We start from the raw sequence: 14,712 nt of genomic DNA on the forward strand, positions 1-14,712 counted from the left end.
TGTGATGTGCACCCCCAGGAATTTGGTGCTGTTGACCACCTCTACAGCTGAGCTGTTAATGAGCAGTGGAGCGTGGTTAGGCCGGTTCTTCCTGAAGTCCAAGATGATCTCCTTTGTGTTCTCAACGTTCAGGATCAGGCTGTTATCTTTGCACCAGTCCACCAGCTGCTCCACCTCCTCTCTGTAGTCCAGGTCGTTGTCATCACTGATGAGGCCCACCATCGTGGTGTCATCTGCAAACTTCACAATGTGATTGGTGGTGAACCTGGGGACACAGTCATGTGTCATCAGAGTGAATAGCAGGGGGCTCAGGACGCAGCCCTGAGAGGAGCCTGTGCTTAGAGTGATGACATCAGAGGTGTTCTGTCCGACCCGGACTGACTGAGGTCTGTTGGTGAGGAAGTCTAGCAGCCAATAGCAGAGGGGTGTATTGAAGCCCAGCTGTTCAAGTTTGCCCATCAGATGCTGTGGGATGATGGTGTTGAAATCTGAACTGAAGTCCAGGAACAGCATCCACACGTGGGTGTTCTTCTCCTCCAGGTGTGCCAGGCTCAGGTGGAGAGCAGCAGAGATGACATCCTCAGTTGAGCGGTTGCGTCGGTAGGCAAACTGGAATGAGACGAATGTTTGCGGCAGACTGGAGACGATGTGTTCTTTAAACAGCCTTTCGAAGCACTTCATCATGATTGGAGTCAGTGTGACAGGCTGGTAATCATTTAGGGAGTTGACCCGAGGCTTATTTGGGACTGGAATAATGGTACTTGAAGGATGCTGGATCTATGGATTGGTCCAGCGAGGTGTTAAAAAAAATTTCTGTGATGACACCAGCCAGCTGATCTGAACACTCCCTATACACCCACCCAGGTTTGTTATCAGGCCCTGGCGTCTTCCTTGGGTTGACTCTCCTCAGAGACTTCCTCACTTCAGCTATGTCCAGATTTAGTGTCTCCTCCTCCTGGTGTGGAACGGCTTTCACTGCTGGAGTGCTGTTTAGTGCCTCAAACCTTCAACAGAAATCTTTCAGTTTATTTAGGAAGTCAGTGTTTGCTGCATCTAATGGGGGGGGGGGCTGGGAGCGTGTGTTGTAGAAAATTGTGAAATTGTCGAGAAGAGCTGTTCTTGGCTGCTGCTATGGAGCTCCGCCATTAGCCATCAGCTCCCCATCAAGAAAAATTCAGTTGCTAATGCTTGAAATTCACATTGGAAAAAGAAATGTATCCGTAAATCAAAGCTTTAAAATGAAATTGTCATGTGTTTTTTCAAAAGTTTTTTTCCCTCAAAATCTTGGTGTTTTTTGCAGCATCATCAATCCTCTTCAGTCAGGCTAGCAGTTTTTTAATTCTTTTACAACTTCTCTTAAAAAGTATTAACTTAAACAAATCTACAAAAACCAGCTTTAAGCATTTCATATTCCAAATAATGCCCCTTCATGCAATCTTTCATCAGTCGCTTTATGAAGATGTAATAGTTCAAAGATAAAATTTAATCCTCCTCATTTAAAAACTTCAAATCAAAAAAAGGCTTTGAATAGAAATCCCAGCTCATATAGCAGGCGCTGACATATTTCCAGCCTCCCCACTCCTTCCTGTGTCTCTCAATCATCAAAAGGTCTAGGGTTACCAGGGGATGAGCGGGAGAGGTTGGCAATTTGAGACAAAACTTAAATGTGTTTGTTGTACACCTGTGCTTAAAAAACACCAAATCACAACATTCTTTGAAAGCTCTTGTTTGCACAACTGATGAGATACCTTAATTATATCAATGTGAACAACTAATTAACTATCATAATCTCTGAAAGATAACTTTCAATTTAACTTTTCCATTGAGGTAACATTCAAGGGAAAAGAAGGAGAGGTTTGGAACCTTTGGGACCATCGATAAGCTCTCAGTTCAAAAACTACCGGCAATGTAATTGTAAAAGACACCTTTCTTTCTACTAACTAGTGCCTTTCTTGAGGCTAATTAATATTTTCTAGAATACAGACACCACGTAAGCACACATAGTAACAATGCTTTTTTGACTGTGAGAATAAGCGTAAGCACCAGAATGTTTACAGTATCAACATGCTAACTCCATGCAGATGTCAAGGCTCAGAACAGAGGAGCTAGTATTCAACAGATATCTCAAAAGTGCTAATTTCAAAATAACGGATCTAAAGTAACAGCAAGGACATCTAAGGCAGGAAACTCTGTTGGAGGAAAACACAGATTAGTGACAATGTTAGTCTGAAGGAGGATGATTATGAACGTGTGAGTCACTAACCTGGTTTACCAGCTGAGTCCAAGCCCAGAGAACGAAGTAGGATCCAGCCGCTAAGCTGAAAACTAGATACAGCAGGCGCTGCCCTGAGAGTCCCAGATGCCATAGCCCTGGAGGACGGAGAACAAGCAGGAGACCTGATCCAGGCATACGAAGGAAGGCAGGATAATCCAGAGAGCGAAGCCAAAGCCGGGGTTGAGGACGTGCCCAGGATTCAGAACCAGGAGATAAGAAGTTTGAAGAATGAAAAATGTCATGAAAGCTGTACTAGGTATACAATATTACAAAAAAAGTTGTCTAAATCTAACGTGAATGAAATGAGTAATTACGCCGGTTATAAGCGCCAAGTCCCAGACTAGGTCTTTCTGCAGTCATGTCAGTGTGATTAGTCCTGGCTTTGACTTTGCAGAGTTTCTTTTTGGGTTGGCCAGCTGTATCTGTGTCTCTTTTTTCTGAGATAAGCTTTACATGAAGACTCTTCATCAGTACCTTGTAACAACTCTTCTCTTAGTTGTTACAAGGTACCGAGCAGCCAATCAGAAAGGATTTTGGTTTAACTAAAGCAACAAGATAAAATGGAAAATTAATAATGTTAGCAAATACTAATGTATCAAGGAGCTAAACAACTATAATGGCTGTTTTGTCATGATCTCGGCGCTGGTGTCTGGTCTGATTTCTCATTTCACTCATCTGCTTATCTCTGCCCAGTTCTCATTACTGATCATAGGATCCACCTGCTTCAGCGTCTTTTTAACTAGCCTTCAGACCAGACGTCAGTGCCAGATTATTTGAGCCTGCCTGTTCCTGTTCTGATCTGTTCACCTGACCTGTCTTTGGACTCCTGCTGGATTTCTGTCTGTCTATGAAACAAACCTAGAACTGTTTCCTGACTCCGTTCTGGATTTCCTGTCCTCCTAGCTTTGACTTGCGAGCACGTCACCGACACTGGCTTTGACTTCGCCCTCTGGATTACCCTGCCTTCCTTCTTCTGCTCGTTTCTGATCTCCTGACTGTTCTCCAGCCTCCAGGACATTAGCGCCTGTGACTTTCGGCGACCCCCGCCGTGTCTTGTTGGCAGTTGACCGGCTGGAATCAACTTCATCCTCTGGGCACGGAGTGAAGTGTAAGATCAGGTTAGTTACTCACTCGTTTATTATCATCGTCTGCCAGATAGATGTGGTCATTAACCTGCTGTCTCCTCCTGCACAGGTTCCTGCCTTAGATGCCAATGCTGTTTGCTGCAGTTCCGTTGCTAAAAATGTTTAGAAAAACATAATTGTCTGCATAGAATCATCGTTTTGAGCCTCAAAGAACTACAATATCACACAATCATTGAGGAATTATTTTAAAATATATAGTTTATTTAAATTTGATTAAAGAGTCCTGCAGGGCTCATTGGAATAGCCAAGAAGGCAAAGAGTGCAAATTAACAGGTTTATGTGTTACTATGCCTCGTCAATGAAAAGATTTTTTTTAATTTTGAGTTTTCTTGGATGTGAACCCGGTTTACTGACCATGGATGCTGCAAGGATAGCTCATATTAATCTGTAAAGGAAGGAGGGTAGAGACTATCCTCTGAGCTGGGACTTCCTCTCAGCACCATGCTAGCAGGGAGTCCTTACAGAGGTCCCATTGTGTACAAGGGCCTCATGGATCCCCCCTACATGAAAGTAACACACTCTAGAGTTTCACCTTGGGAACAGAAGGACAAATATTTCTGTCTGATACAACAAAAAATGAAAAGGTACTTTTGTAACGGATAAAGCTTCGTTTCCTCATTGCCCTCTGATTCTCTTTGTGTCTAAAGTGTGTGTATTCTGTTCGAGACGATTGTGAAAGTGTGTGTACTGCATGGTGGTGGGAGGTGTGTGGGGGGTGCACTCGGAGTGACCAAAAGCAATCGCTCCGCTCCAATCAGCCTCAGTGCCTACCCTCACACATAAGCGGCAGGGCACTCGGGTCCACTGGCGCGCACAGACCTACACATACACACATACACTGACACTTAGACACTTGTCATATCTGCACACATCACCCCCCCTTGCCACCACCACCACCTACCCTCCCTCCTCTTCAAGGCACCCTAAGCGACCTCTCACCATTGGCCAAGTCTCTGAGCCCTCAGCATCTCCATCAAGGCTGAAGGGACCATTCGGGAAAGCAAGAGACAGAGGTAAGCATTCTTGGTGCTGTGTTCATGTTGGTGGAAGGGATTAAGCAGGTTGTGGTGCATACTTAGGCCATTTTAAAACAACGGCATTCAGGGCTTTAACAGGTGCTTTTACACCAGCTGGTTAGGACTGGATGTATTGCTTTCACTAACCCAGCATATGCATGTGACTGTTGTTATTTCCTTCTATTGTCTCTACATTGCAGGAAAATGTGTTACACTTCTGTGATCTTCAGGGATGATTATTAGTGAAAATCAGGTTGACAATTAGACCATTTTGTACTTTCAAAAAACTATCTTGCTCAAATTTAAAGCTATCTATAGAAGTCATCCAGGGCACAGGTGTTTTTGCAGCAAATATCTTATTTCATAGAGCGTAATAATCCTCTTATGTCTTGCAAATTTTATGCACAAATGATTTTTTTTACCTCTTTTAGCCAATAAACCAAACTTTCATAGTTGAAAGCAAAGCATATTTTTAATAGGTGTGACAATGTGCCGTTTAATTCTTTAATCCAGTGCAGAGGGAATATCATTAGACCTGCTGCTGAGGGGGGGAAGTTAGAGTAGCTGAATATAAGGCATGCCCAAAGTGTAGCCAAACATAACAAGGAGGCAGTCTAGAGGAACGACACAAACACAGGTTCCATACACTGTACACTGTGATGGCCTGTATTAAAGCAGAGCTCTGTGCTGTCTTCAGTAAAGTCCTTCTTTCAGACTAGCTGTGCAAGATTTCTCCTGATATGTCTGTTTTTGCCATCCACTTTTCTCACTAAAGGTGCATCAAGTTCATGTTGTAGGCAATGGAAGTACAAGCTCTTTAATTAGTTTCTCTGCTTGCTGATATTGATGCTTGCAAAAAAATTCAACAGAAGGACATTTGGTTTTTTTGCTTGTTTTTTTGTGTGTGTCTTAGTTTTAAAATAGCAGCACCATTCTTGGTTTCTGTCCAATGAAATATTGACGTGTGCAGGTCTGTGAGTGTTACATCTTTCCAAGTGTCTCCATGAATAAGTGTAAGTGTGTGTTTGTGTGTGTCTAAGCACCATCTCTGCTGAATGAAGCTTTTCCTCGTGAGCAGTGGCAAGTTGCTGCCATCCTGTCCACAAACCTCGGTGGAATTTGGAGTTTGAGTGCAGAGACAAGCTGCAACCGGGCCTCATAAAGACTCTCTGTAAAAGCCCAGGGGTTGGGTTAGCTCAAAAACCTCTCTCACCTCTCTTTTTCTCACTTACTCACGCCGCCCCACTCAAGTTATTTTCCTCACCTTCTCCATCTAACCCTGAGGGCCAACATCTTGTCTGTGTGTCCCTCTCCATGGCGCTCTTCTTGTCTTCTTCTCTCTCCTTGCTCACCGTTTCTCTGCCCTGGCCTGGAGGACTCTCTTTTAGCTCTTCTCTTATTTTTTCAGGCCCCATGCATGCCTCTCTGCCATCATTAAGCTTTAAGTAGTGATACATTGCCATGATTTCAGTCATTTACCCATTAATCCTACGTCTATAAGGAGTTGACCTCATTAAGCAGTAATTAACGTATGCTAATCTTATTAGTACTTTCGTCTTTGGCATAACTCCTTTCTTAACAGCTTAACCCAAATGGCTGCACTGCGGAGGAAAGAGAAAGATCATAAGCAGCTGCTTTCTAGGTCAGGGCAATTGTTGAAAACAATTCCTGCTTTTTTAGAGCTAAAAAATATTTGTTTGCATCTCGCTTGGACTATTTGAGATTTTTGCCGATTTGTGCGAAACATTCTGGCCCGATTTGGAAAATCCTTAAAAGCTTCTTTGAAGCAGAAAATCCCAGACATTTCAAAACATGTAATATTTCTGGCATTACATAAATTCAGGACAGAATTTTTTTTTTTATACAAGTGTCAGGGTTATGTAGGCATTTATCTAGGTTACCTGTGGTTTAACTTTTGTTTTAGAATTAGAGTGGAGATTAATTTATTTTTTACTCTATTTGTATAACTACATGGAATATCCTTATTCCCCTCATTAAATAGTTTGGAATAAACACTTTTTACAGTGCCTGAAAAACATCTTAATACCAAAAAACTAATGTTTCATTGGGGTTTATGAGAGCCTAGATATGAGGATCTGCTGACTTGAAGAATATTTTTACAGGACTGAGATAAAAAACTTTGAAACAATTTTACTGTATGATCTGGTGAACTGTTAAGTGCCTTGAGATTAAATGTGTTGTGAATTGGCCCTATATAAATAAACTAATTGAATTGACTGCAATAGTATTGAGATGTGAAAAAAATGTAATTTGGTCCTTGTAAACAAATGAAGAAAAAAATGCTTTTTCGAAATAACACCTGTTAACTACCAACAATGGGTGGTATACAGCAAACATGTGAAAGAGGAGCTCTAAGTCAGATAAGATCAAAATTTAGATCTTCATTAAGAAATTCAAAACTGACATAACTCTGAACAAACCATGAAACTATGAAACACAGAAGTGTTGTATCATGCTGTGGGAATGCCTTTACTTAGAATAGTTGATGGGAGAAAAGTCAAAAAGGGCACAAAGTAGGGTAAATCCCAAAGAAAATCTGTTATGGAGTTGTAAAAAAAAATTTGTAAAAAATAGGCAAATGTTTAAATGGAAAACAAAATATCCAAATGACTTGCAGTTATAGTGTAAAAGCAAAGTTGTATATGAAGCATTGGAATGAACACATATTCCTGCCAAATAAAATTTTTGATTTTTAAGAACTGATAAAACCTGTTCTCTACTTCATAATTATGTACTTCTATTAGAAAAAAAGGCGATTATTATATTATTATTGTAGAACGTAGAACCAAAATCCAAAAACTGACAAAAAGATTTAACAATAACAACTAATAACAAAAACAATTTAAAAACATTTACAGAACTGAAAGAAAAGCAAGCAGGATATGAATTTTTAAAGTGTATCAGAAGAAATGACAAATAGCAATTGAAGACTTGACAGGTTTTATAGTTTATACAGTGGATGCAGGTGAGCAGTGGAAGGGAGCAAAACAAGGAAATCGAAGAAATGAATAAACCAATATTAAAACAGTCTTGAATCCTAACAAATTATATTAACATTTGTAACTATGAGATTACTTACTTCCATAAATACTTTGGCCATAATAATTTTTTTAACCATATTAATGCAATGTTGGCATAAATGATATGTATAGATCCTTAATCTAAGCAGGCAGTGGGCAAAAGCCACAGTAATTATGATTCAATTTGCTATATGAATTAGGTGCATGGTCCTATATGGGATACTGTTTTAACCAGCTACTAAGACAAGTTTTAACCCCATTAAAGATGGACCTATGTGCCAATAGAAAAATTATTCCCTGAATTATAGTTGTCATTATTTCACAAATGGTCCTAAGTACTTAAGGAAACATATTGAACCACATTGCAGTGAGAAATTGAGATGTTTCTCTAGGAATTAATGAACCTAAGTTGTTCTTTACAGTAAATCGTCCCACTAAAGATTTTTTTACAGAAATTCTCGGTTTGCAGAATAGTACCTGGTTGGACTAATTGGGATTATCAACATTGACATGCATTGAATAAGAGCACTAAAGCCATCTGTGAAAGGTCCTCATTGAAATTATCAGACTAATTTTAGCAAATATAGAAGCCTTTGTATTTTAATCACTTAGCTGTCTGCGCCTTCATAATAAGATCAGGGACCTTTATTATTGGGGAACAAGATCAAGCCTGAGTGGTGGTTTAATAAGGTTCCAATTATTGTTTCATTGATTTTATATTCTAATTATATCCTATAACCATAAAGTCCAAGAAAACCCTCTTTAATTCTTCTACTCTGTCCTTTTTAAGGTTGACTATGAGGATCTTTTTGAAACTCGTGTTCGGACTCTTCGTCCTCAAAGCGGTGGTGGCAAGTCCCAGATTTTCCCGACAAGTGGACAATGACTCAAACGATTTAAATGAGGGAGAAGACAATTTTGATCAATATAACTATGACTATGAAGAGTTTGAGGTAAGAGAGGTTTCCCTCACTTGAACAAGACTAATTGATATTTTTGCATGTAATGTCAATTGTGTGTTTGAATGTTACATCATTCAGTAACCATCAGTATGAGTGTGACTTTTTGTAAACTTCTCATTTGTTATCAGGAAAAAGTTGGAAAAATGTCTGCTTATGGCTACTTTGAAAAGCATTAGTGTATTTTTTTTTTTTTAATGTGTGCTTTTGGGCTTAGGTCACAAAGTTCTTTGAGCAGACTGGAATGCTGTGGATGGCAACTGGGGTTATTTGGAGCATTGAGAGATTTATTTCTTACTGTTCTGTACCATTGAGCCAAAAATTCCTTAGTTTATACTTAAGCCAACCGTTATTATAGGGTCAGTGCCCCAGAATTCTGCATGCACCTGGACCAGTTTCAGCAGGAGAATAACTGAGTTGGACATTATTAGTGCCTCTGTTTCCTTTGCTCTGAAATAAGAAAAAAAAAAAAAAGTTTCAAAGTTGTTGAAACCTTGGGTTTTAGTTTTACATTCCTATATTAATAATGCTTATCTTTTTCTATCAAGAAAATAATTTGATACGATTGGCTTTTATCAAATACAATCAACTGATTCTCATAAAATACAAGTACTTTGGGCAGAGATTGGTCTGTAAGCAGTTAGTGTGTAGTGCACCAGATCTCATCAGATGAGACAAACTGTCAGGGTTCCCATGTGTGTGTGTGTGTGTGTGTGTGTGTGTGTGTGTGTGTGTGTGTGTGTGTGTGTGTGTGTGTGTGTGTGTGTGGGTGTGGCCATGTCTTTAATAAATGGTGGGGACAATTTCCTAGGAATATGCTACATTTTGGGGACTCGTATGTACTTGTGAGGACCAACAACTGGTCCCCATAAGGAAAGTTTCTCTTCTTGGGGTGGGGGTTAGGTTTAGGACTAAGGTGTGAATTGAGTTTAGGTCAGGTTTAGGGATAGGTATGTGTCGGTAATGGTTAGGGCAAAGGTCACGGTTAGGCCATATAAATTAGTGGGAAATGAATGGTAGTCAATGGAAGGTCCCCACAAGGATATTGTGACACAACATGTGTGTGTGGGTATGTGTGTGAGAGTGTGAGTTATGCATCTCTTCCAGAGAGGATCTTTGTAGAGAACCTAGGTAGTCTTCACAGGTGAAGCTCATCAGTCTCATCAGAGTGCTGGGCTTTAAAGAGCAGCAGAGCCATCGCTCAATGCTGGTTTCTTGTTGTTGTTCTGTTGCTTTCTTGTCTCTTGCTCCCCACATGTTTTTCCCTGATGTTCTTTGAATTTTTTCCTGGATTTTTGCCTCAGTTGCCTTTTGAGTCCTTCATTAAATCATCAAAACTCATCTCTGCGTTTGGGTCCTCAAAGCCTCCACCCAACCTGACACAAACCTTTTATCCATCATGCTTTTACCAAAGAACTTTTTTTTTATGGAGATTGTTCTGCTGTCATGGAAATGTAGTGTTTTATCACACGCAGAAGCCCATTAACACAAGTTTTGGGACCCCAGCAATGGTCTTCATTAGCGGGTGTTATACAAAACAGAGGGTTGTGTAACGACCACTGTCACTTTGCAGGGAAAGTCATGAAAATTAATTCTCTGCAGCTGAAATCTTCTTAACATGCCTATCTTTGGAGTTAGATTTTTACCAGCTACTGTAAATTTTTGATAGTGATTTTAGAATTAAAAACAAAAATCCAATAGATAATAACACAGGATACAAATTCTGTGTTGAAATTGCAATGTCTAAAAAAACATCTGATTCTAATGAAACTATATTTCTTCAGTAATGTTCTCTTCAAAAATGTTCAGAGCCATGTCTTTGATATGTTATTTTTTTTTTCAATCAAACTGATTGTAGGACTCTATTGAATTGTCTCTGGAAATTGTCTTAAGATGACCAGTTGTGATGTGATGCTACATAAATAAACAGAATTAACATTATATGAGAGAAAGGGAGCAGCAATTGGGCTAATTCTGTGTAAATAAAGTTGCAAGAGTAAAATACAAGAATTCTAGACAGGTGCATCTTCAGCAGAATCAATGGAAAGATAATACTAAAAACACCTACCGGTACAATAAAAATGTTTTGTACATGCCAAAAAATTGCTCAGATGAGTTTAAAGTTGTTAATAAAAAAAAATTAAAATAAAAAACTAAAAATTGGTTTGAATCTTGGCTTTTCGAAACTGATGCTTTTGTATGTTTGCTGTTAAGTCATTGATGACCTCACTCACCAGTAGACTGGGCAGCCGTTAGGCTCTGCTAATGGCAACAGCTGCACATGAAAAATGGCTCCCAGCAGCAGGAGCTAAATCACACTTAGGTTGATTTTGATGTAGCAACCCTAAGGTCAACCAACATTACCAGCCAGGGAAATAGGATTGGCTCAGTGAATATAGCAAATCCTCAGCATAAAGTCTTCACATGGATTTACAGTACATTGAAGCAACAGCTTAAGTTAAACAATATGTGATCTGAGGTAGTTTTAGGCTTTTATCAAAGAGATATTTCCAATGGCTTTAAAAAAAAATATTCAGATCATGGTCTGTTCCAGACAAAAACACTGTATGTTTTTAACCAAAATATGTCTAAGAAATATAATTAAAGCCACTTTGAAGCTTTATTCCACATGACTGAGCACTGTAGTGTGAATTGTAGAGCTTTTACTCTCTTCCAGTTTTCAAAGGTGGGAAAACTTCTATTACACTTAGAAATCATTTGATCCTATATCCTTCTTAAATCCTATATATTGTCCTTAGATGCAGAAAAAGCATTCGATAGAGTAAACTGGAAATTTTTATTTGCTACTCTACATAAATTTGGCTTTGGCAATTCCTTTATAAATTGGTTAAAAATATTATACAGCTTCCCAACAGCCTGTGTCAGGACAAACAATCAAACATCTTCCAGTTTTTGTCTCCAGAGGGGCACCAGACAGGGATGCCCACTCTCCCTCTCACTTTTTGCTATTTTTATTGAGCCTCTGGCTGCTACAATCAGACAAACAAATATGATTAAAGGTATAAAAGGCATGAAAATGGAGCATAAAATTAGTCTTTACGCAGATGATGTATTACTTTATCTCCAGCACTCAAACACTTGCCTCTCTCAAGTGATTAGTTTACTAGAATCTTTCTCAAAAGTCTCAGAATACTCTATAAATTGGTCTAAATCTGTAATACTACCAATTAATTGCTCTCTACAGAATCCCTCAGGTCTACAATTGCAATCAGGAAATATCAAATATTTGGGAATTACTGTGTCATCTAAACTAGCTGAGTTACCAAAACTCAACCACACCCCTCTTTTAATGAAAATAGAAGAGGACCTAGAAAGATGGAAATCGCTTCCGATCTCCCTTTTGGGTCGGGTAGCCTCAATTAAAATGATGGTCTTACCCAGAATTAACTACCTATTTTCAATGATCCCAAATAAACCATCAACCGAATGGTTTAAATCTCTAGATTCTTCCATCTCTAAATTTCTTTGGAAGGACAAACCCCCTCGTATCAGCTTAAAAACACTACAGAAAACTAAAGACAGAGGGGGACTAGATTTACCTAACTTCCAATACTACTATTTAGCAAATAGATTACAATACATCTCTAAATGGATAAAACATAATCCCTTAGATGAGCCCTGGATAGACACAGAACAGGATATATGCAGTAATATAATAATCTCAGATTTGCCGTTTATTAGCTCTAAGATCAAACGGCACCCATGTTTCAAAAATATTAACATCAGCTCTTCCCTGACAGCATGGTGGGAATTTCTAAAAATAACGAACTCATCACTTATCCCGTGCAGTCGTACACCCATCTGGAATAACCCTGACATTCTACAAAACAATAATGTGATAAACTTTCCGTACTGGAAGAATAAAGGTATTACATATCTGGATCATTTGTTTGAAGGTACGGAGTTTATCACATTCGCTAGATTAAATTTGCAATATGGCATTAACAAAAATAAATTCTTAGAATATGAGCAAATCAAAGCTATAATTAGAAATAAATTTAAGCATATTGATGGAGGTTTAATAATTCCAACTAAAATATCAGAGTTTCTAGAGTTAACCCCCCCCCAAACTACTGTCTAAGTTATACAGGACACTGACTAAACTGGATGATACAATATCTCTTCCTATTACTAAATGGGAGGAGGATTTATCAGTCAGCTTTGAACAAAACATCTGGGCTCAGATATGTCTAAGAACTTTTAACATGACCAGAAACCCCAATTTACAATTAATACAATACAAAATCCTCCACAGAGTGCACTATACAGGTCAAAGATTATTCAAGATGGGTTTTGCGCAATCTAACATCTGTCCACAGTGCACAGGCAATCGACTTGATAATTATTTTCACGCGCTATGGTTATGCACGCCGGTTCAGAGATTCTGGGTACAGGTATGTAAGGATCTATCACTGTGCCTGGGTTGTAAAATCCTAATTTCCCCTTCAGTTTGCTTGCTGGGTGACTTTGAGGGAAGCTCTATGGGAAAAAAATCGGTTTGCTTGGCATTCACTGCATTATGTATCGCAAAGAAAACTATCCTCATGAATTGGAAGAGTAAGGATAAACTCAACATCAATCAGTACAGAGATCTGTTGTTGGATCATATTAATCTTGAGACAGCATCTGCATCCCCATCAGACCGATCTCTCTGGGCTCCCTTGATCGGCTCCATCACTTAGTGTAGTGGGGGGCTATGGGGTGCGTCTTGTGGGGCGCGGGGGCTAGTTCGGGGGTCCTTGGGTCCTGGGGGCTCGGGGGGGCGCTCGGAGCGGGGTGCCTGGCGGGTCTGGCCCGGGGGACTGTTGCCCCCGTCGGGGCGGGGTCTGGGGCGCCGCGGGGGGGTCCTGCGGCGGCCGCGTGCGGTGCTCTTGGGGGGTTCCGTGGTGGCGGACGTGGGCTACAGGCCTGGTGGCTGTGCTGCTGCTGGGTGGGGCTGGGCGCCGGGCATCGGTTATTTTGTGGTGCTGGCCGGGGTGCTTCTGCTCTGCGGGGCGTCGGGGCGTGCCTCGTCTTCCGGTGCCGGGTTTCGGTGGTTGGCCGTGGTGCTTGCCGTGGTTGCGTCGTCCGGGGGGGGGCGTGGGTGGTCGCGCCTGTGGCCGGGGTTCGTGTGTGTCTGTTGTGGGCGGGTTGCGGGCGTCGGGGGTCCCTTTGGAGTGCCCCCGGGTCGGGGTGTGGCTTCGCTCTGTTGGGGCGGGTGCCGGTGACGCGTGGTGCGGTGCATCGTGCGCGGCTTGGGAGTGGAGGGTTGCTCGGTGTTTGGCGGCGGGGGGGGGACGGGCCGTGGCCGGCGTGGCCGTCCTCCTCTCGGCGGCCTGTGGGCGGTGCGGGGCCGGAGCGGGGTGGGTCGTGCTGCTTTCGCGCCGGGCGCGGCGGGGTCGCGTCTGCTGCTTTCTTTTTGCTGCTTGTGCCGGCTTCTGGCGGCTGGGGCGGCCTTGCTGCTCTGGCTCTCTGGCGTGCGCCGGGTGGGGCTGCTCTGTCCTTTGCTTTGCCTTGCGGCTGTGTTTGCTGTGGTCGGTGGGGGCGGGGTGGTTTCGTTGTGTTTTTGGGTGGGGGAGTCCGCCTGGGGGCTTGGTTGGTGCCGTCGGTTCGTCCTTGTCGGCCTTCCGGTGTTGTTTCTGTTGGGGCTGCTCGGGCCCCCGCATGCCGGCGGTGCGCTGCCGGGGGGATTCCTGTTCGGCGGGCTTGCCTGTCTCCTGGGAGGGAAGGCATGTTGACTTTTCTGGGGAGGAGCATCTGGGTGGAGGGGTCCTCGTGGTGTGGCGGTGGGTGTTGGGCACTGGCTTGTTTGCGGCCGTTCTTCTCCGGTGAGGGGGAGAATATTATAATTTTTTTGTTTTTGTTTTTGTTTGTTTTTTGTGTGGGAGGGGGTGTGTGGGCGGGGGGATCGGGGCTTGGAGTGGGGCTCGGGATTTGCGCTTAGCTGTGTTGTGTGGCTTTCTTCTTCTTCGGATTGGTGCTGTGGGACCGGTGTTGGGGGGAGTCGTTCGGGGGCCGGGGTCGGGGTGGGGGTGCTGGCGCCGGTGCCGGGGGTTTTTGGGCATTGCCCGGCCCTACTGCGGGGTGGGTCTGGGGTGGCTCCTTGGGCCTGGGATCCCTGGGGCGCATTGCCCTTGGGCGGGGTCCCCGGTGGGGGTTCGGGGGTTCGGGTTCTGTGGGGAGTGCTGCTTGGGTTCTGGGCCGGTGTACGCCTGGCTGTCTGTCCCTGCTGCCACGGCCTCTGGTGTGCCGGGGTGCCTCGGGGCCTGCTGGGCT

The 14,712-nt window shown here is 42.4% G+C and overlaps 1 protein-coding gene across 1 annotated transcript in view; it reads left to right on the forward strand.

Annotated features, from left to right (window-relative positions):
* Nucleotides 1-4,170: 4,170 nt before the first annotated feature.
* The window catches only part of epyc (epiphycan), a 36,846-nt gene continuing 26,304 nt past the window's right edge, over nt 4,171-14,712 (forward strand). Inside the window, exons 1-2 of the mRNA XM_038294175.1 lie at nt 4,171-4,433; nt 8,268-8,430. Of these exons, the coding sequence (XP_038150103.1) occupies nt 8,275-8,430 (156 nt within the window). The 5' untranslated portion in view covers nt 4,171-4,433; nt 8,268-8,274. The remainder of the gene's footprint in view (nt 4,434-8,267; nt 8,431-14,712) is intronic.

The sequence above is a fragment of the Cyprinodon tularosa genome, unplaced genomic scaffold, assembly GCF_016077235.1.
Source record: "Cyprinodon tularosa strain WSP-4 unplaced genomic scaffold, ASM1607723v1 ctg336, whole genome shotgun sequence".
In the NCBI taxonomy this organism is placed as follows: domain Eukaryota; kingdom Metazoa; phylum Chordata; class Actinopteri; order Cyprinodontiformes; family Cyprinodontidae; genus Cyprinodon; species Cyprinodon tularosa.